General features: G+C 57.0%; 1 protein-coding gene and 2 non-coding genes across 4 annotated transcripts in view; 2 read left to right on the top strand and 1 right to left on the bottom strand.

Annotated features, from left to right (window-relative positions):
* Positions 1–1,245: 1,245 nt before the first annotated feature.
* TRNAV-CAC lies at positions 1,246–1,318 on the top strand. Its single transcript has one exon. It is a non-coding gene; the product is annotated as a tRNA-Val (tRNA).
* Positions 1,319–1,481: 163 nt separating this feature from the next.
* Positions 1,482–1,553, bottom strand: TRNAG-UCC. The gene has a single exon. It is a non-coding gene; the product is annotated as a tRNA-Gly (tRNA).
* A 271-nt stretch (positions 1,554–1,824) lies between these two features.
* Positions 1,825–21,895, top strand: part of DPP9 (dipeptidyl peptidase 9) — a 40,902-nt gene continuing 20,831 nt past the window's right edge. For both annotated transcript variants that reach the window (XM_041762284.1, XM_041762285.1), the window contains exons 1-10: positions 1,825–1,979; positions 2,843–2,894; positions 5,022–5,112; positions 8,903–9,156; positions 14,279–14,391; positions 15,597–15,770; positions 15,855–16,023; positions 16,715–16,828; positions 20,226–20,354; positions 21,342–21,403. In XM_041762284.1, the coding sequence (XP_041618218.1) occupies positions 5,057–5,112; positions 8,903–9,156; positions 14,279–14,391; positions 15,597–15,770; positions 15,855–16,023; positions 16,715–16,828; positions 20,226–20,354; positions 21,342–21,403 (1,071 nt within the window). In that variant the 5' untranslated portion in view covers positions 1,825–1,979; positions 2,843–2,894; positions 5,022–5,056. The remainder of the gene's footprint in view (positions 1,980–2,842; positions 2,895–5,021; positions 5,113–8,902; positions 9,157–14,278; positions 14,392–15,596; positions 15,771–15,854; positions 16,024–16,714; positions 16,829–20,225; positions 20,355–21,341; positions 21,404–21,895) is intronic.

Here is a 21,895-nt window from a genome sequence, read left to right as displayed (position 1 = left end):
CCAGTAAGGAGGGAAGAGTAATGCCGTCCACCAACGTCCCCGGCCCAACCCCCGGAGTCTGGGACCTCGCTCCCGCACCCCCACCCGGCAAAAACAACCTTGCAGACACAATAAGGCAGAGAGCTTATTTGGCGAATCCGGGTGGGCTCCGTGTAGTGACATACAGGAGAGAGGCAAGGAGGTGACAATCGCAGGAGGACAGGCAGCCACAGAACCAGGGGCTGGGGTGGTGTGGGTGCCCGAGGTTGGGAGAGGCGGGCTAAGCGATTCCCCGGGGAGCCAGCCTTGCGCACACCTGGCCTTTACCTGTCTCCAGCACTGGACATAGCAAGTGTTTGGGGTTCTGCAGCCGCTGTCTGAGGTCCTTTGTCGCAGCAGCGGCAGGAAACCACCAGAGAAGGTCTCCAGGCTTTGCGGCTGTGACAGTGCTCGGTGCAGCCCTCCTGGGCCCCCAGGTGGAAGGACCCCCCCCCAGCAGGTGTCTTCCCTAATTTCCAGTGGTTAATTCCGCCCCCCCCCCAGTCCATGTTGAAATTTATCGACGTGTTTGTTTCCATTTGATGCAGAAAAGCAACATCACGATATGTTCTCAACGTTCTGAATCCCAATACACCTACTTTCAAGTTCCAGTATTTTCACCAAGATGCTCTGGGGAGTGGGAGGAAGAGCCTTTCAAAAAATACACTAAAAGCAACAAACACACAGAACTCCCCAAATCCGCTAAAACAGGTAGAGAGGGGCACACACACTTTTGGTCTTTCCTGAGACCCCACGATGGCCCGGCCGAAACCTGCCTCGATTTATACAGTTTTGATATGTTGTTCATTATGCAGTTATTTTGCCCCAAATAGGATATTTTAGTATATTGGATTAAAATATCATTTACCTTGATGATTGCGGGGTGTTTTTTTGGGGGGGGGGCTTAATGTCTGCAGGTGCGACCACTGCCTCGCTCCCCTCGCTCTAATCCTGGTCTTGGGGTGCAGGGGAGGGGAGCAGATTTTACAGCAACGGGACCCTAAGTCCTTGGCCATGACCTGCCTGCCCTCCTCCTGGCTTTCAAAAAAAGAAAAGTCTGGTCTCCCACGCTGACGCGCCAGCGGGGTGCATCGGGGCGCCGCTCGGGGTCGAGGGGGGCTCCCTGCCCGCGCTGCAGCCTCCAGCAAAGGCCAAAGGCCCCGGGAAGGCGCGAATTCCAGTTGCTCTAAGCTCTATAAGTCTCCCCCGGAGCGACGCCCTCCACCGGTTTCCGTAGTGTAGCGGTTATCACGTTCGCCTCACACGCGAAAGGTCCCCGGTTCGATCCCGGGCGGAAACACGCTGCGTTTTTCCCTCCTCTCTAGATTTGCAGAGCCTATTCCCGCCTATAGGCTAGTAGACAGAGTTTCTGTGCTGCAGCTTTTAGCTGTCGCACGTCACACGTTTTTATTAGAAAAATGTAATTAGGTTAAGAGAAAGTAGAAAAAAGAAACGCCCTTGTCTGCGTTGGCCGGGAATCGAACCCGGGTCAACTGCTTGGAAGGCAGCTATGCTAACCACTATACCACCAACGCTCCGGCGAGACACTCTCTTCCTACACACTATTAGTAGAAGTGTGACGGGTCCGCCTGGGCGATACCAAACCCTGCGGGGGTGTCCGTCTCCGGTGTCCCTCCCTGCCCCGGAAGATGCCGCCCCAGGGAAATTCCAAGCTTCCAGGCCGCGAGAGAGCCGATCCGGGGCGTTCCCCCCCCCGAGCGCCGCAGGCCCCTTGGTACCTCCCGGGCGGTGGCCAATCGGCGGCCGCCGCCTGGGCCGCTCAACTTCCGGGTCAAAGGGGCCTGAGCCGCCGGCTCCCCCGTGTCCGCCGCCGCCGCTGGCCCCCGCGCCCGCCACTTCCGGGGCCGCAGTCCCGGGCATGGAGCGTCTAGTGTGAGGCGCCTCCGGCCCCGGGACGCCCTGCCCAGCCCGGCCGCCGCCCCGCGCCGGCCCCGAGCCCGGTGAGCAGCGCCCGCGCGCCCCGTCCCGCGTCGGCCGCGACCCCGAACCCGCCATTGACCGGCCCCACCTCAGCCCTGACCCTGGGCCCGCCGTCGACCGGCCTGTCGGGGGCGCTCGGCCCCGGCCCTGCCGCTGACCGCACGCGGGCTCCAGCCGTCCCGCCCCGGCTTCCCCGCGGCCCCAGGCCCTCGTCGGCCCCCTTCCCCTCCCGCCCCCGCCCCCGGCGCCCGCCGGGCCCCCCTCGGCTCGCCCCGTCGCTGGCCGAGCCTCCTGGCCCGGGTCCCTAACGGGAGTGGCCGCACCCACGGCGCTCTCCTTCCCCGCGGGCCCCGGAGGTCCCCTCCCCCTGCAAACGCGCTCCCGGACCTGCGTCCTGCCCGCCCCTCCGCGCCCCTGCGCAGCCCTCGGCCCTGCTCTCAGCTTCGCGGCCGGCGCGTCCAGCCGCCCGCCTCCTGCCCACGCAGCTTTACACCAGGCCCCACACTTCCCCATCCACGCTGCAGCTGAGCCGTCAGAAGTGCCCCGTCCCCCCCGTCCCCCCCCCCCAACGTGAGGAAGTCGCTTGTCTCGGTGGCAAGAACCAACGTGCTTTCCAGGAGCTGGGGCTGAAACCCTGGAGGTTTGCACTGCGCTGCGCTCCCTGGCTGGTTCCCGGGAGAGCTGGGCCAGATGGGAGGGCTCTTCTCCCAGGTGCAGCTCGGGGCATGCGGAGGGCACAGTGCCATCTGCCCGGGGTCTCCAGAGCCTGGTCAGGTAGAGAGAATCAGGCTGGGCAGTCAGGACTCCCGAGGGGAAGGGGAGCCGGTTGTTAGCCAGCCCTTCCGTTAACCTGCTGCGTTAATGGCCTGTGTGTTCTGTCCAGGTCCTGTCCCACGCCTGCAGCTGGAATGGAGGCTTTCTGGACCCTTTAGAAGGTCAGTTGGGGTGACCGTGATGGCTGGTGTGTGGGCCGGTGGGATTCATTTGCATGCTCTGGAATACAGAAGGCTGCAGGAAGTGGTTTTCTACAACCCTGAGGTCACTGGCCTCCCCAGGGCGGTTGGCTGGGACCCAGGCCAGTGGCTGTGGCTTTTGTGCGCCCTTTCTGGAGACTGTTCTTTCCATCCAGCATCTTCCTCCAGCTGCCCCAGTAAGAACACCCTCTGGAAGATTGTGGGGGAAAGGAGGGGGAATGTGGATTGTAGCTGGATCTGGCGGAGGTGGGGCTGCATTCCCCTACGCCTGACACGGTGCCTGGCGCTCAGTCAGCATTTGGTGGGGAGCCTGGCTCTAAACGGAGCCCTGGTCCAGTTCTCCCCGCGGCAGGACTTTCAGTGACTTGTCTCGTTGGCAGTACTAGCTGTCACGTGGGTCCTGCCACATCTGGGAATTGTGATAGCAGCTCAAGACATAGGGACCATGTTAATAAAGGGGGAAATTGAGGCACAATTTAACCAAGAGGTTAAGCAGCTTCTCAAGGTCACAGAAATGAGAAGTTGCAGAGCTGGGATTTGAACCCACATCTCTGACAACAGCAGCCCCTCTTTTCACCACAGGCCTGAGAGTGAGACCAGTGCTGCTTATGGTGACATTTAGCCTCCTGTCTCTCCTCTCAGTCCTGGGATCACACACTGCTTTCTTTTTCTTGAAGCCTCTGAGCACCTGCCTGCCTGGGACTTGGCTCATCAAGAAGGTGTTTGGTTGCCGACCAAGCCAGGGCTCCCTTTGACTTTAGACAGCATTCAGGGGACGGCAGGGACTTGTTGACTTGTTAATTCGACCCAAAGTGCTTCGTGTGTGCCAGGCATGGTTCTGGGCTCCGGGGATACAGAAGGAACAGGACAGATGTGAGCCTGGCCCCCTAGAGCTGACATCACAGTGAAGAGTACTCACCCAGAGCAGGGGTTCTCTGCCTCAGCACTGGCGATGTTTGGGGCCAGATCATTCCTTGCAGTGGGGAGTGGAGGTGAGCATCCTGTGCCCTGTGGGATGCTTAGCAGCCTTCCCTGGTCTACATCCCAGTAGCATGCCTCCCAGTGGTGACAACCAGAAATGGCTCCTGGGAGCCGAATTAGCCCTGGTTGAGACTTACTGGGTTGGGGGGGGGGGGCTCAGTTGACCCCCAAGAGACTCTATATTCCATAATCATTTGACCTACTGAGGTCCTAGGATGTTGCACCACTTAAATATGTGAACTAAGTGGGAGGGAGAGAGGAGGTGACTCACAGATGCTGGGGTTTACCATCTGACCCATCAGGGATTTATTCTAGTGCCTAGTGACGGCCTAAGGATCTTACTCAATTTTTTCCCCCAAATAAAGAATGCAGAATTCCTCCTCCTCGGTTCGCTCCATGCCCGGAGCACCCACAGTTGTGACAACCACAGTTGTCCCCAGACATCACCTGGTGTTCCCCAGGGGTGAGGTGGGGTGGAAGACACAGTAGTCCCCCTTGAGAGTCACTGTCTTAGACTTACTGCTGTACAAAAGGACCAGGTGGTGTGTGAGGGTGACAGGGCAGCCACTTTGGACTGGGTGCCAGGAACAACCTCTGAAGAGGTGCGACTGGGACGTGGAAGAGAAGAGGGGGCAGGGCGTACGGAAAGCAGGGGAGGGCGTCTCAGGCAGCAGAACTGGCGAGTGCCAAGGCTCTGAGGTGGGAAAGGTGGGAAAGGAGAGTAAGGCCACGGTGGCTCGAGGTCATGGCCAAGGGCAAGGGGAGAAGGTGAGGTCAGGAAGGCCATCAGAGAGTGGCCACCGTGGGGAATTTGGGATTATTCAGATTCTAGTGAGCACCAAGGTTGGTGTCATGGCGTCATTTGAAACTGCCCTCTTCTCAGGGGCTTCTCGCCTTAGGAGGACTGACCTGCCCCTTAGGACTGCTGGTTTCTGGCGAATGCCTGGCACCCTCTCAAATTTCCAGGGAGGGCCTTGTCACAACGCTCTTGGCATTCGGTGTCCCTGGAGTAATGGGCTGCCTGGAGAAATGGGAAGAGGAGGAGGAGGGTGAGATGGGGCCCTCCCAGACTACTGGCAGTGGCAGCTCTGGGGTCTCTGCTTGCAGGCTTCCCCACCCTCCTGAGGTCGGCCGAGTGGTTAATGCGGAAGGTTAAGAAGCTCCGCCTGGATCACGAGAACACAGAAGGTTGGAGAAGGTAAGGGGTGTGGGAGCCTTGATCTGTAGGGATGTAGCAGAGGTTCCCCAAATTTCTGACAGTGTTATAGATCTGCCCCCCGCCGCCCCTTTCCGTGTTTCCCTGACTCTGTTCTGGCTGTTTTGCATGAGGAGGCAGTGTGGGCTAGTGCAGGGTTTCTCAGCCTGGTCACTGCTGACCTGGGGTCAAGTCATTCTCCATGGGGACCCTCCTGGGCACTGGCGGGGGGATGAGCAGCACCCCTGGCTCCACCCCATCGATGCCAGCCTTACCCCAGACACTGCCCGGTGTCCTCTCAGGCAGGATCAGCCCTAGCTGAGAACCCCTGACCTGGTGCTTAGGATGTGGCTTTCAGGTCCAACAGATGTGGGCTCCCCTCTGCTTCCTTGTGGGGGTGATGCTGAGCCTGCTTTCCAGCCTCCCAAATACGGCTGACCCCTGAGCTCACCTGTCAAGGTTGCAGTGGGAAGTAGTCACACTTGTGCACCTGAGACCCGGTGAAGACCGTAGCAGATCCTCCGCTGAGCCCACCTGCTGCGCTGCCAGGGTCTACTACTCCTGGCATCATTTGCTTTTAGCAAGTACAAGCCATCAGACAGGCAGGAAGGGCATTAAAAGAGGTTCTGGAAGACAAGTGTGATACTGAGCACAGTGATTCATTTCCCAGACACATGTTCCCAGTGTCTGGTGGGTAAATGCATTAGGAGGTTACTTAGCGAGGGAGACCCGAGTCCCGCTTGTTGCATGCCTTAGGTCCCCAGTGGGCCAGGCTGGGCTGCACACCGAGTCTGTGAGGATGGTTGTGACCTCAGGAGGCCCAGGTGGTGCCAAGGGCAGCCCTTATAGGGCAGAGGCTGGCCTTTTGTTTCCGGGGAACCCCCACCTGTGGGGCACTCCGGCATTTCCTCCCTGGAGTGCAGTAGGCCCCCGCCCCTCACCTCCTTAGCGCCTGCCTTCCTTCCTGCCTTATCACTCCCTGCGGTCGGCCAAACGCTCGCAGACCTGCAGCCAACACTGCGCTCTGCTGTTCCTTCTTGCTTTCTGCCTGCTTCCCTCGTCACACGCCCCGCTTGGGTCTCTGGTGGACACCTCGGGGGACCAGTGGTCCTGGCTGTTGGAGCAGCAGCTTACAGATCGCAGAACTCCCCTCGGGCCCTGACTGTGACTGCACCGGAGGTCCCAGGCTGCTTGCTAGTGGCCTCGTGGTCTGCGAGGTATCTTGCTGACTGGCAGAAGGAGAGTGGCAGTGGACCTGGCCTAAGTGGCTTGGAATCCACTTTCATTTCCCCAGCTGTGTAAACTCTTGAGTGGAGAAGCCCAGCACTGCCTGGGGTAGGACGGGAAGGGCAGCGTTTACTTAACCTCTTCCTCATCGCGTGCCACCTCCTTTGCGGTCTCTCTCTGCTTCTGGGGGAACAGAGAGGTGAGTGGAGGACCAGGGCATAGCACCAAGCCTTGGCCTGTCTGGGAGCTCAGGCTGCCTGGCCGCATCTAGAAGATTTCCTAGAAGTTTCTCCCGATGTTTCATTTCATTTCTCATCTCCTGGATCATATTTTTGCTCCTTGGGCTCTCTGCAGTGACCGGAGGCAAGATCTTTTTTATTGTTCTTTGCTATGAAACTTAGCCACATGATTTTGTGAGTGCTTCTGCTAGGCTCTTAGCTTATGGGGTCCCTTTGGGAACCCTCAAGGTCATGATCTGTTTTTCTGCTGTGAGCAAGGCTTGAATTGTGGCAGCAGTTTCGGGGTTGGAGGGGGGGAGAGGTGGGCTGGGCCTGTTAGAGGAGTCCCCTGGCCTGGTTTTCTGGGCTTGTTGCCAGTAGTGCTCTGAGCCATGTGGGTTCTGGAGCACTCAGCCAGCCCTGGCCCTGCCCCCAGCCCCAGCCCCTGCCCTGGCCCTTGCCTGACACTGCCTGTGCCCCGCACTGCCCTGGAGGTAAACCACAGCCCTGCAGTGGGCCAGGATGCAACGTTAGTCTCCTGTCTTCTCTGGTTTGGCTTAGGGGACCCAAGGGCCCTGAAAGCTCTGATGGCCCGTGATCTGTGTCTTCAAAGCCACTGTAGGAAGTACTGAACTGAATGCACTTTCTGTGGCTGGGGGGCAAGAACCCTCGGCTTGCTGTGTACTCCCCCGCACCCTTTTCCCCCAACCTGGCTGGGTCACATAGGACTGAGTAAGGGAGGCATTTCTGCCGCTCATCTGATGCTGGGTCGAGTTGGAAAGGGGACTCTGAAAATCGGCCCACAGAGGTCGTTCTCAGAAGTGTCTCTCTCCCATTGCCTCTTGAAGCAGCAGGCAGGGGTCTGTCTCTAATGGTGGTGACTTGGTGGGGGGCGGGGTGACTTACTGGCAGGGGCAAGGTCTTCTGGGAAGGGAGGGCACAGCTCTGCCTGGTGCTTCTCTAAAGCCCTTGGCTTGTGCTGTCCCTGCCCCTGGGTCTCGCAGTAGCAACTCCCACTTCCGACCAGCGAACCCCGAACTCCACCCTCAAAGCAAAGCCACTAATCCTGGAGCAAAGCCGCTAATTCCAGAGCGCAAGGAGTCCCAGCATCCAGCAAGGCCTTAGTGCCTTTGATGCCCACGGAGGAAGGGGAGGCTGCCCTGCTCACTTTGGCAGGCCTCACTAGAGACCCTGGGTGCTCCAGAACTGGGTCACTGTGGCTGTGTTTAGATTTCCCTAAAACAAATATTTGCCTGGCCAGTCCAGTCTGGTCAGGAAATGTGCTGAGCAGCAAGGGTGGGAGGAGGGAGGGAAGGAGGGAGCCTCGGCCATAGCTGCGCAGTGGCTGAGAAGAGAGGGGCTGTCTTGAGGGGCATCCATCCCCTCCTCTGGGGTTCTCACATTGCCTGTGCACAGCTGCCTGTTTCTCTGAGCCCCTTTGGTGGGACACGAGAGTTTCCCCTGCTGGACCCAAGCTGGATGGCGCAGAGTGACGAGCTTTGCCAATTCGTTCCTTATGCTCAGTTCTTTGCATGTGAGTTGTGTCTCCCAGCGGGCTTAATGCAAGATGGTCACTCCACAGCCCTCTGTGGGATGCCTGCTGGCAGCTGGACAGAGACCTCATGAGGTTTTAGGGACACTGCCGTGAGTGGGACAGGCGATCAACAAACAGCTGTTGTGACGAGTGCTCTGAGGGCAGGGACGATGTGTGTGTGTGTGTGTGTGTGTGTGAGAGAGAGAGAGAGAGAGAAAGACTGTTGGAGAGACCGGCCTCGGAGCAGATGGTCATTGAAGGTTTCTGACAACCCAACAGATATTTACACTAGGATCTGATTAGAAGTTAGTCAAGCAAAGTGAGAGGAAAATGTTTCAGGCAACAGAAGTAGCACATGCAAAGGCCCTGGGGTGGGAAGGAGTCTGGCCTGTTTTGAGGAGCTGAGAGAAGGCCATTTTGGCTGGAGGACTGATAAAGGGTGGGAGGTTGAGGTTCAAGAGGTTGGCAGGGGTCAGAGGACAGAGAGCCTTGAAGGCCGTGACAGGAACTGGTTTTTACCCCAGGGGCTGTGGAAAACCAAGGAAGAGCGTTAAACAGTAGGTTCAGATTTGCAGTGGATGTGTGGGGTCTGTTTGTGAGACTGTTGCGATCAGAGGTGGCAGTGGTTTGGATCTTAGAAGTGTTCCTGGTGGTGGAAAGAAATGGAATAATTTGGGACATATTTAGGGGGACTGGGAGAGTTGCATGGGGGAGGAGCTCATCTCAGGGAGGTCAGGAGTGTCTGATGAGGGGGCAGCTTGTAAGGGAAACTTGGGTATCATCCTCTTCCCACGCTCTCCCCTCCCACTCGTAGCTTCTCGCTGAATTCCGAGGGGACAGAGAGCATGGCTACAGGGGCACCAGTGTCTGACCGGGGTGACGCCGTCGAGATGGAGGACCCGGCATCCCGCTTCCAGGTGCAGAAGCACTCGTGGGACGGGCTCCGGAACATCATCCACGGCAGCCGCAAGAACTCAGGCCTGATTGTCAACAAGGCTCCACACGACTTCCAGTTTGTGCAGAAGACGGACGAGTCGAGCCCCCACTCCCACCGCCTCTACTACCTGGGTAAGCCCCCCAGGTGCCCTCAGGCCTGGTCGGCCCCTTGACCGTGGCAGGGTTTCTGGGACACTGTTACTAAGTTCTCTTGTCTCCAGAGGCCAGCTGGTTCTATTATAAGGTCCAAAAAGATGGGCCCGGCCCAGGGCAAACTGTCCCATGAGGCCATGCCACCCATGGGGACATCTGTTTACAGGGAAGGTCTGGCACAAGGTGCCCTGTGGGGGTTAGAAGTGCAGGTGAGCGGAGCAGAGGGCGGCCCACTGTTGTAGCAGTGCTGTGGCGGGAGGGGGGAAGGGAGGTTGCTGACACTGTCTCCAGTACCAGGTGGCTTGGGCCTGCCCCCCTGAGTCATTTCCCCATCATCTGGGCAAGGCAGGGCAGGGCCGGGTTGGATCAATGAATGACGACTCCTAGCACTGGGAGTCACAGGTAAGTCCTCGCCTTGGGCTGACGTGCTAAGAAGGATCCCGAGGCTCAAGGGAAAGGTGCCACGATTGTGTACTGTGTGTGCTGTGGTTTAACACCAGAGGGTGGCTGGCCACATGGTGCCATCCCCGCCCTAGATATCTGGATAAGCCAGTGAACTACTAGTGACTTCCGTCTGTGGCATGCGCCTTGTGAGCAGAAATTTCTACACCACCTGCAGTCAATTGCAGGCTTGTGCTCCCTGCCGGCCTGGTGAGAGCCTCAGGGCCCTGTGAGCTTCACGTGGGCCTGGCTCCTGGTAGGTGGACAGTGAATACCTATCTATTGAGCAAGCGAAGGGCGTTGCCTTATTTTGCCTGACGGTCTGACAGGGCCCACAGGAACAGTGCTGAGCATGTTCCTTTGGGAGCAGCACGACACATGACTGGTGACCCAGGGCAGGTCTGCAGCCTTAGCTCTCAACCCCATATTCAGGGCCCGGTCGGCCTCTGAAGACCCACAGCCCCGGCACGATGCTGGCGGTGGCCAGGCCTTACATCGGTGTTGAATGAGGGGTGGCACACACCTGTGACTGAAGGTTGTCCTCTGCCCAGGGCCGACCCCCGCTGAGGGCCCTGGCAGTGACCGCCGTGGATGCCGGCTGGCTCTCCCCAGAGCTGACGCAGCAACTCTGTTCGTAGAGATGCACGTGGAAACCACATGGTGGTTTGGTGACCACGGCGTTAGAAGAGCAGTGGTCTAGAACAACAGGCTCAGCAGGCAATAGCCGTCTGTTCCGGAAATCCAGTTTTACTGGTACCCAGCCACACCTGTTCATTTCTGTACCTTCTAGGGCTGCTTCCGAGCGTAGTCACAACGGAGGTCATACGGCCCCCAAAGCTGAAAATACTGTACAGGGAAGAGTTTGGCGGCTGGGGGGGGGGGGGGGCGGGCGGGGGGGGGTGTCTTTTACCTGGAGGGACGTGGCTCCTGGGGTCACAGCGGCCAGGGCACGTGGAGTGGTGGCTGCGGCTTCGGTCTTCCCCACAATCCTGTGACCCTTAGCACAGCTTTGGACCCCTCGCCAGCTCAAGCTCAGGCTGTTGTCCTGGGCAGGTACTTGTGTACTGTGATCCAACACCAGGAGTTGTTTCCCCTGCCGGAGTTTCCTGGGGCTACTGCTGTCACAAATCACCACCGACTTGGGTGGCTTAAGACAACAGAAACGTGTTCTGTCATAGTTCCTGAGGCTAGAAGTCCAAAATCAGTTTTCCCGGCCAAAATCAAGATGTCAGCAGGGCTGCACTGAGCTCCCTCCAGAGGCTTTAGGGGAAAATTGGTTCCTTGCCTCTTCCGAGTTCTGGTGGCTGCCAGCGCTCCTTGGCTAGTGGCTGTGTCACTGCCATCTTTGCCGCTGGGGCCACATGGCCCCCCTTCTTCCGTGTGTCTGAAAGCTCTCTCTGCCTCCCTTAGAGGGACACATGATTCCATTTCAGGTCCACCTGAAAAATCCAGGTTACTCTCCCCAACTCCAGATCCCAAACTTAATTCCCCCTGCAAAGTCCCTCTTGCTGCAGAAGGTAACATAGTCATGCTCTGGGGATTAGGACCTGAGCACTTGAGGGCCACTGTTTAGCCAACCACAGAAACCCTCTGAGCTAGTTTGAGCCACCAGGGGCACCTCATAGGAAGGACACGGGGGTGTGCCAGGGAGCCACCTGGGCCTCGTGTCATGACCCTGAGAACCTGGAGATTCGTGGGGCTTGGGCGTCGGCTCTGCACGTGGTCTCCTTCATGTATGCCCCCTGCCCACCTGCTTCCCACTGCCATGCTCCCAGGGTTACCCATCTCAGGTTCCGGCAACCAGCAGAAATGGATGAGCTCTCTCTGAATGTCTGGGAGAGGGAACCAGGTGGATTCAATGTCTGCTTGTCTGCAGCCTGTGCATGTGGCTGGGGTTGGGGTGAGTAGGTCCCTGCAGTCTGCAATGGGGAGGGGGCAGCTCTTGCCAAGGGCTCTGGACTTGGCAGAGACCCCAGGACCTTCCTAGGACATCTCAGAGCCATCCTGCCTCTCTGGAGGTAACATTTCTTACCCTTGAGCTAATCCATCTGTATCACTTAGTACCTTCGGGGTACCTTCAAGCTCCACTTTGTGTCTAAGTTCTTGGAACAAACATCCCTGAAGCCCCCAAATATTTATGACAGGTCTTTATGCTGGTGTAGCGCCCAGGGGAATCCTGGCAGCCAGCTGATGTTTATGGATGGAATGGAAACAGCCTCCTTGGGCCATGCCCAGTGTGCAGCCTGCCCCCTCTGCTTCCCCTGGGAGCCCCTGCCTCCTCCGTGGGCACCAGGCTTGCCACTTTGTGCACAGGGAGCCAGTCACCCTGGTCTCAGGGAAGGCCCTTTCAGATGTGCGCGATGAAGTCCAATGCAGAAGAAATGGACAGAGGGGAATGTGCCGGCGTCTGTGGCCAGGAAGATGGGACTGTGGCAGCTCCGGTTCCAGGGCTCAGACTGTAGCTCCCCTGTTCCTTGTGGATTTGCTTATCCCCCTGCAAATGGGTGTCTCGTGTAGGACAGAGGCCTCTGGGACAACTTGGGGAATCCCTGAGAAGGAAGAGAGGCCTCTGTGTCCTCACGACATAGAGGAGAGCCCAGGCCCAGTGCAGGTCACGTGCTCATCGGGCTGCTTCGTGAGGCCACAGGACTCGGGTACAGAAATGGTGCTTGTGCAGACCCAGGCCGCCTGTCACACTGCTGGATGTTGGGGGTCGGGGTGCTGTTCCCAGTGCTGGGGTGGAGCTAGTCCGGGAAAGCAGGGGAGAGGCAGGGACAGCAGAAGTCAGAGCCCAGGCTCACATGCCCAGTGTCACTGGCCATCACAGGTGCCAGGGCAACACAGGGAATGTTCTGGTTTGTGCCATTTGGTGCCATCACTTACTAATCTGCTGGGCAGAGGATGTGGCTCCAATGTCCTTGGCAAGGCCACACTGTTGACTTCCTGTTTGGAAAACCCTGGCTCTCCCAGAGAGTCCCGAGGACAGGGGCTCACGCTGCTATATTGCAGACAGCCAGCAGCTCCTCCCAGCCTTCCACACTGCCCCATGACAATGTTCTTTAACGAGGTCTAATTCACATACCCTAAAACTCAGTCTTTCAACGGTGGACAACTCAGTGGTTTCTCGTATATGCATGTCGTCGTCAAACTTTCACTAATTCCAGAACGTTCCATTGCCCCAGAAATAAATTCCAGACCCATTAGGCATCGTCCCTCTCCCCCACCCCCAGCTTCTGGCAACCATGAGTCCGTGTGCTGTCTCTCTGAAGTTGCCTGTTCTGGACATTGCACATAAATGGGATCATGCACTGCAAGATTCCCGTCCCCATTTGTCGTATGAACTTCAGAAGGAAGAACGCCCCGTGGGCAGTCTGGACAGGCAGTGTCACACCGGTGCCTCTAGCTGGGGTGAGAAGTAGGACTCCACAGTGTCCAGGGTCCCTAGACGTGGAATCCCAAGTCTGACAGGGTCCCTAGACGTGGAATCCCAAGTCTGATTCCCCTAGACGTGGAATCCCAAGTGTTGCCCACCTGCATATTTACATTACCTCTGTATTTTTCCTTAAAAAGGTTTCCAAAGGAAATCTTATTAACATATATTCCTTTAGATATGATCTTTTACTAACTACTTCACCAGTGTTGTTGTAAGTGGAAAACCCGTGTGGATTGCTGTGTCGAGAGGCGGCCTGTTGAGATGACTGGAAAGGGAACAGACATTACCTGTCAAGCCCCAGCCCTAGAGGCACCGAGCTTGGGGTCTCCCTGTCCCCCACTCGTAAGAGCGAGAGCATAGGGGAGGCGGGCCTGAAGAGAGGCCAGCGCCCCATTGAGTCTTCTTCCCAGGGGAACTCAGAACTGGGGGCATCTATAGTCCATTGTTTACCCGTGAACAGCAGCCCTGCCGTCGTCCGTCGAGTTGAAAACACTGGTGGTCGGAAAAGTTTATATGCCACAAAGAACGCAGCAGCAGCTTTGATGATAAGATGCACCCGAGAGAGGGAATAATGTGAGAAATGGCCATTTGCTACCAAGACAGGCCCAGGTCTCTTTGAGTGACGCATCCTGGCGCCGTGGGTCGCGCTGTCTCCTGCCCACTGCGTTCATGCAGAATCCTCACTAGGCAGCTCCTGTCCTCTCCTACAGGGTTACCTTAGATCGGCGGGTGGGGTCTGGGGACACGTGTGGTTGTGCTCCTGACCTGGAGTGGGTGGGGGCTGGCAGGGCTGCTTAGACACACGGTTCCTGGCTCCCTTGCATACGTTTGCTTTGACTCTGACCCTGTGTCAGTCTGTGGCCTCCAGAAAAGCCTCTAACAGAGGACACCTGAGACCCGAGTCTCACCGTTGAGAGGTGGGTTTCACTGGCCTCCCCTTTGTTCTCTTACGTGTTGTTTCTGTAGTAACTTTAGGCAAGGTATCCGTCCAGACACCTCAGGGCTAGAAGACCCCGTTACTGTTGCTAACATACTTGCACCCAGAGTCGGAGTGTGCGTGGGGAGGGGCATGCTGCCAGGACGCGCGGGGAGGACAGGGTCGAAGTGGAACCAGCCAGGCCCAGCCATGGGGAGCCAGGGTCCTGGCCTGAGGCCGGCCCTTACCCCAGACCCTCTCCCTGTCCTGGGGCAGGTCCCCCATTCTGGTTCTTCTCTCTTCCCCCCAAGGGATGCCTTATGGCAGCCGCGAGAACTCCCTCCTCTACTCGGAGATTCCCAGGAAGGTCCGGAAAGAGGCCCTGCTGCTCCTGTCCTGGAAGCAGATGCTGGATCACTTCCAGGTGAGCCGCATGTTACAGGGCTCCGGCAGGAGCTGCCCTGGGCCCCACCCATGGCTGAGGACGCCGGCACAGGGCCAGGCTGCCAGGCCACACACATTTCTGTGGGCCCTCAGCCCCCGAGCAGCTCCAGCCTGGCAGGTAGCTCAGAGCCTGTGGAGACGAGTGTGCCCCCCCCCCCCACTCTACTCAAGCCCCAGAGTGTGCGCTCTGATAAGAGCTCTTATCAGAAGCATCTCTTCCTTTTCGATGCCTCACCAAAGACTTGAAACCAACCCCAGGCCGAGGCCCATTAATGGGGTCTGGGCTAATAATTAACATCATCCAAAGTCAGCTCACCTCGGGGAAAAGATGGCTGGTGAGGGACAAGGGGGCCTCTTGCGTCCATTTCTGTTGACTTCTTTTTGGTCGTAAAAGCAGTGTGACAGTACGGGGTGGTGGACGGGTGGTGGCACATTCTGGATTTCTCTGCGCCGATAGGACAGCTCTCATTTCTGCCATCCCTGGTAGGCCCCAAGCCGACCGAGCATGGGGTTCATTGTGCTTTGGGTTCTGCTTTTAAGAAATGCGTTTCATGCCGTTAACATTCCTTGCATCTCCACGTCGAATTCAGAATTCTCAGGGAGGCTGTGTGGTGTCCACAGTAGTCTACACGCCCAGACCCCCCAGTGTTAGGTGTTTGGGTGGTTAGGTGGTCCTGAATTTGCCCTGTGCCCCATGTGCAGAAAGCAGGAATGAGTGCCGGTGAGCAGTTTCACCAGAAGTTCTGGCTGGACGGGATGGTGATCAGGGCAGGAGGGAAGGGGTCTGTGGGATTGGCGCTGGGGACCAGGAGACAGTACTCCTTGGGGAGCTCTCCATGCCGGTGGGTAGGGGACAGGCTTGGAGAGGCTCTGTGGAGAAATGTGGATGTGAGCAAGCCCAGAGAGGGGCCAAGAGAGGAAGACCTCTCCGGTGAGCCCAGAACCTGTCAGCCAGCCCTGTCACCCCCAGCCTACTGAGCACCCTCATGGCCTCCAGGATCGGGCCCACTGCGGCCACCTGGGAGCTCCCTGGAACAGGTCTGCTCCCCAGAAAGTTCTCTCTAGTGTGGACCACAGGCAAATTGGCAGACACCGCCCAGGAAGGCCCAGGCCGGAGGGTTTATGCTCAGGGTACGGGTCCCTGGCTGCACTGCTAACACAGCACCCATCCCTGTGTGTCCACAGGCCACTCCCCACCATGGGGTCTACTCCCGGGAAGAGGAGCTCCTTCGGGAGCGGAAACGCTTGGGGGTCTTCGGGATCACCTCCTATGACTTCCACAGCGAGAGCGGGCTCTTCCTCTTCCAGGCCAGCAATAGCCTCTTCCACTGTCGCGATGGGGGCAAGAATGGCTTCATGGTGAGCCCTGGTCACTGGCTGAGTGGGAGGGGGTGGGCAGCCGGGCAGCCACCTGTCCCCTGAGCCAGGCCTCTGTGTCCCCAGGTGTCCCCCATGAAACCCCTGGAGATCAAGACCCAGTGCACCGGGCCCCGGATGGACCCCAAGATCTGCCCTGCCGACCCTGCCTTCTTCTCCTTCATCAACAGCAATGACCTGTGGGTGGCCAACATCGAGACCGGCGAGGAGCGGCGGCTGACGTTTTGCCACAGAGGTGAGGCCAGGCAGGGGGCCACGCTCCTATCCCAGCCATTCTTGTGAACTGCCATCAGAGCCACCAGCATAGCTCCTAGAGAGGCCTCCATCCCCGCTCCATTACCGCCGAGCAGTGGGCAGCTTCTTGGTCTCTGCTGGCACGATTTGCCATGTGGTCCTACGGTGGCCTGTGCCAGCCCCACAGGAACTCCAGCTGCCTGGCTTACGGCTTCCTCTACATGAGTTGGCCATGGTGGCTTGTCTTCCCCACCAGCCACTTGTTCTGTCTCTCTGCTCATTCAGGCCCTTCCCCCTGACACACCCTCCTGTTTCACTCCGCCTGGTCCGACTCAGACCTCACGTGCTCCCTGGGTTTTCCACATTCCCTGTGTGATGGAGTTCTCCATGGGCTGTGGCCTCCACATGTCCCCCATCCTATCCCACAGCCCCAGTGGCCTCTCTCTAAACTTGAGCTGCTCGGCCCAGATAGCTCAGATGCTGGCCACATCCAGAGATGTTGTTAGCTGCTTTGGCTGCTTGAGGTTGCTCCTGGCATCGAATGGGTGGGGGCCAGGAATGTGGGTCAATCCCTCAGAGCACCAGATCCCCTTACCTGTAGGATGTTCCACCCTTGAATGTCTATAGTGCTTGGGGGTGAAGGCCTGCTCTGCACTTTGTTCCTCACCCCACCTGGTGCTCTCCCCATCCAGGTTCACCCAGTGTCCTTGATGACCCCAGGTCTGCAGGCGTGGCCACCTTCGTCATCCAGGAGGAATTTGACCGCTTCACTGGCTACTGGTGGTGCCCTGCGGCCTCCTGGGAGGGTAGGCACCTTTGTATTTATAAAAGCATACTCACCTGTGTTCTTTTGTGTGCGTGTGTGGGTCTGTGTGTATTCTTATTAACAGAGCCATAGTCTACCTGCTTTTCTGCTCTTCCCTCTTTTTATTTGAAACAAACTTTAGCAGCCTTTCTATCGATATTAGTGTCCCAAGCCATTTAGGCTGCTATGGCAGGACACCACAGACCCGAATGGCTGATAAACAACAGACATTTATTTCTATTGATTCTGGAGGCCAAAAATCCAAGGCCAAGGCACCAGAGATTCACTATCTGTTGAGACCCTGCTTCCTGGTTCATGGACCACAGTCCTCTTTCCCTGTGTGCTTACTCTCTCATAAGGGCGCTCATCCCATTCATGGGGCTTCACCCTCATGATCTAAGCCCTTCCCAGAGGCCCTGCCTGCCCATACCATCACCTTGGGACAGGATTTGACTTTTGAATTTGGGGGGCATGAACCTTCAGTGCATTGCAGTCAGCACACAGGGAACTCTGATGCCACTAGAACCCTGGGGTGTGGATGGACCACAGTTTGTTTAACTAGTTCCATCCTGATGGATGCTTTGGTTGTTTCTGGATTTTCATTTTGGTTTTGCTTTGTGTTGTAAACAGTGCCACAACGAACATCTTTGTGTATATGTCCTGACCTTCTGGGTGTTTCTCAGTGGTTCTTAACCAGGGACAGTTCTGCTCCCAGCAGACACTGGGTGAAGTTTGGGGACATTTGTGGCTGTCACGACTGGGAAGCTACTGATATGGAGTGGAGAAGAACCAGGGATGCTGCTCAGCATCCTATTGTGGCCAGGTTGGCCCTGCCCACAAAGCACAATCTGGCCCCAAATGTCAGCAGTGCCAAGGATCATGAATCCTATCATGGAGAAAGTTCCAGCTACAAGAGAGCTGAGTTGAAGCTACACATGGCTTAATTCTTGATGAGTTTTGCCAACAGTTTATGGAAGAAGCCAGATCAGTGGGTCCTTTTGTATCTTTGTCTTTCTGCCTGCATACTGTGCGGTTGTCTCATCCCTTCTGGCATTTAGTCAAGCCAAACCCATCTTCTAAGGGTGGGGGACTTGTTTCTGGCCTGTGCCGGTAGCATCAGACCCTCTTGTGCTAATTGATTTCTCTGTGGATCTTCATGCTTTGGTGAGCTTTGGCAGAGCACACGGCAGTGACAGCTGTGCTTCCTGGGCACCAGGCTGCGACCTCCACTGTCAACCCTGTCTGCTGTGCACTGTTGCCTTTAGTTAGGCTCACCCAGTCCTTAAATTGACATAAAAGGAAAACTTTAGAGTTCTTAACTGTCAAGAGAAGTGAAACACTAAATCCTGTGCTGTAAAGAAGCCAGCACCGTACACTGAAGTCGGCTCCTAGGAAAAAGAGGGGTCGCCAGCATGGGAGAGGCACCTGAGGCCTGTCCATCCTTCTGAGGGCCAGGCTGGCTTGCCTGTTATGGGACAGAGCACTGTGACCTGTCCTTGTGGCTGGCCCAGGGTCTTCATTGCACTGCCATGCTGTGTGTGCCCCTATGGCCTGTGCCTCTGGAACTAGGGCCCCAGGTCAGGTCATTTGTCTGTGGTGCCCTGCAGTCCTGAATCATGTGGCCTGTTTGTCCTGGTCAATAGAAGGGGGTCATTGGCCAAGAGCAGGAAGTCTCTCCCTCAACACTCTGGACAACGGGACTGTATCATTGTCTGCTGGGGGCCGTCCGGGGTGCTGTGGGGTGTGGAGCAGCGTCCCTGACCTCTGCTTGATGTGTCACTTGAATTCTGACAACCACACAGGATGGCCCTGCTTGAGATCCAATGGCCTAGATGATCTCAAAGGTCCTTTCTCCCAATGCTGGTGTGGCTCAAAAACCCCTATTAGGAAGCCCCACCCCCACCCCCCGAATGCTGCCACCATCAACCCTCCGGTGTGGCCCTCTCCCAGGCCTTACACCCACTGTCACCTCCTGTGCTGTCTTGCATGGAGGAACATGGCTTTTCTTAGACCATGGCAACCCAAGAATGTTCTTGCTGGTTGCCAAAGTTTGAGGCCCAGGAATCCTCCATGCGGAGCTGATGGACACAGCAGTCCTAGGCACTGGGTTTGAGCAGCTGGTCCCAAACCACATGGCCTCAGGCCAGCCACTCAGCCCCTCCAGTGCTCTGCCTGACCTGCAGGCTGGGTGGGGCTGGGCTGCTGGTTCTGGAGGCATCCCTGGTCCATCCATCCCTGGTCCATCTGTGGTGAGTTGTAGGGAGGGTCCAGGAAACTGCACACAGGGCCGCATTTTCCCTTTCAGCAGCCTCAGAAGCTTTGGCGACAGGCTCCCTCCCCATGACGTAAGCGCTGCCAGCCCCACATTCCAGTCTAGACTGTCACCACCCCGTGATTCACGGACTTCTCATAATGGTTTTTATCCTAAGCCTTTCTGAGCCATGTCCCATGTTACCCTGTGTGGGCCGCCAGAACAAAGCCCCACGGATGGGGTGGCTCAACAGCAGGCATTCACTGTCCTGGTCCTGGAGGTAGGAAGTCAGATCAGGGTTCAGCAGGCCTGGCTCCTCCTGAGGCCGCTCTTGGTGTGCACGTGGCTGGCTTTTCCCTGTGTCCTCACGTGGTTGTCCCTCTGAGCATCTGTCTTCATCTCTTCTTTTAAGGACACCAGACAGACTGGATCAGGGTCTCACTACTGACCTCATCTTAACTTGGTCATTTCTCTAAAGCCCTCTCCCTGAATCTAGCCCCATTCTGAGATTCTGGGGGTTCCCAACACAGGAATTCAGTGAGGACATAGTTCACAGCCTGTAACACCCCTTAGGGCCACCTCCCATGGTATTGATGTGTCACTTGAATTCTGACAACCACACAGGATGGCCCTGCTTGAGATCCAATGGCCTAGATGATCTCAAAGGTCCTTTCTCCCAATGCTGGTGTGGCTCAAAAACCCCTATTAGGAAGCCCCACCCCCACCTCCCGAATGCTGCCACCATCAACCCTCCGGTGTGGCCCTCTCCCAGGCCTTACACCCACTGTCACCTCCTGTGCTGTCTTGCATGGAGGAACATGGCTTTTCTTAGACCATGGCAACCCAAGAATGTTCTTGCTGGTTGCCAAAGTTTGAGGCCCAGGAATCCTCCATGCGGAGCTGATGGACACAGCAGTCCTACTGGCCTGTGCCGTAGGATGAATAGCTCAATTCTCATTCCCATCGTCAGAGTGAGGAAACACGCCCCAGGAAGAGATGTGACAGGGTCACAGTCTACTAAGCAGCAGAGCCAGGGTTTCAGCCCTGAGGCTCGTGCTCTTGTCTGGGCCCTGCTGTGCAGGAGAGGAGTGTGGGGTGGCAGCAGGGATGCTTAGCACCCTCAGCAGCTTCCTCTGCCCCTTCCCAGGTCCAGAAGGCTGTAAGACACTACGGATCCTGTACGAAGAGGTTGATGAGTCAGAGGTGGAGATCATTCACGTGCCCTCTCCCGCACTAGAAGAAAGGAAGACAGACTGCTACCGGTACCCCAGGACAGGTGAGGGCATCAGGCAGCGGTCTGGGCCTCACAGAGCAACCACGTGCCAACGTGGATAATCCACAGGACCCAGAGACACGGGCTGGGCTCAAGAACAATAGCAGCAGAACCAGTGCCACCATTGATAGTACCTGCTCTCTGCAAATCTCCAGATTTTCCCAGGAAATGGCTTAAACATTCTTGGGATTATTTAAAAATACTTAGTAAGCTGCACAAATTACACACAGGGGCCAGATCCAGCCTGTTTCTGACCTCCTTGGAAGCGTGCAGTGGGCACCTGCTACATGCTGTGCCTGAGATAGATCCTTCCAGTGATATTTGCAACCCCTGGTTTAAGTGGGAATGTCAGCCCCTCCACCTCCACTGGACAGATGGGAGAGCTGGCGCTCAGGTGTTGAGCTATGCACCCACGTGCTGGGGCCATGCAGGCTAGAGTTGGGATTGACCACAGAAATAGCTGGAGCCTGACCCAAACCCACCTCTAGAAAGTGCCATTTGGTCATCCCAACCAATCAGCCGCCTTGCTCCCAACAGCTCAGGAACTCAGCAGAGTCATGTGGGACATGTGGACACCTTTCTGTATCATGATGATTTTATGGTAGTTGTGTCCTGCCTTTGCCACCAATTTTCAAGCTCTCCAAAGGCAGGGAAGCATGTTGCTGATGTTTGTGTCTCTCTACAACCTGCCTTCCCGCCGCAGCACAGGGTCTGGCCTGTGTTCTTAAATGGTAAAGATGGTTGTCATGGCACTATCAGGAACAAGGTCCAGGTTCAAAGTCAGAAAGGCCTGTCTGAGGGACTTTGTGCCTGGGCCAGAGGGGTGACGCACCCATGGAGAGACCTTTGGACACCCAGTCCCTTCCTCCCCATCCCTCCCACACTGGCTTTGTTATGTTGCTGGGGTATCACCCCACTCTCCACCCCAACCCCTGCTCTGAGCCCTCGTGGGCGACACCTGCTGGACTCACCTCCCTTTTATTTCCGCAGGCAGCAAGAATCCCAAGATTGCCTTGAAGCTGGCCGAGTTTCAGACTGATAGTCAGGGCAAGGTGAGAGTGGCCAGGAGAAGCTTCTGGATGAGGAGAGGAGGGGCTGGGGTTGGTGTTGGAGATGGGTGGGCAGTTGGGCGGCATCAGCAAGCCTCCTTCCCCCTTTCCAAGGGCAGGTGTTCTCGGACAGCTGAACCCGAAAAGGCACTGCCTCTGTAGCCCCATCACTCTGAGCCTCGGTCTCGAAAATGAGTGGTGAGCTTGGCCTCACCTGCCTCCACATGAGGAGGTGATGCTGATGAGTACCTTTGAGCGGAAGGTCCCATAAGGGTTTCCAGAACAGAGAGCTCCCCTGGGTAGTCATCTGGGGGACTCAACCTCCAACCCAGCTACTCCCCTCCCCCTCCCCAGCATTTGGGCAGATCTGCACATATGCTTCGTTGGAACTGTCAGTGCTCCAATTACTTCTTGGTTACCTGGGGTCAGGACAAGTGTCCTCACCACCCAGGGAGCACTTGCTCAGAAACCCACAGCCAGGAGGGCGGAAAGGCT

Source organism: Vulpes lagopus, chromosome 7 (assembly GCF_018345385.1).
Source record: "Vulpes lagopus strain Blue_001 chromosome 7, ASM1834538v1, whole genome shotgun sequence".
NCBI lineage: Eukaryota > Metazoa > Chordata > Mammalia > Carnivora > Canidae > Vulpes > Vulpes lagopus.
The sequence above is the reverse complement of the archived record's forward strand: the minus strand, read 5'-3'. Positions and strand labels throughout refer to the sequence as shown.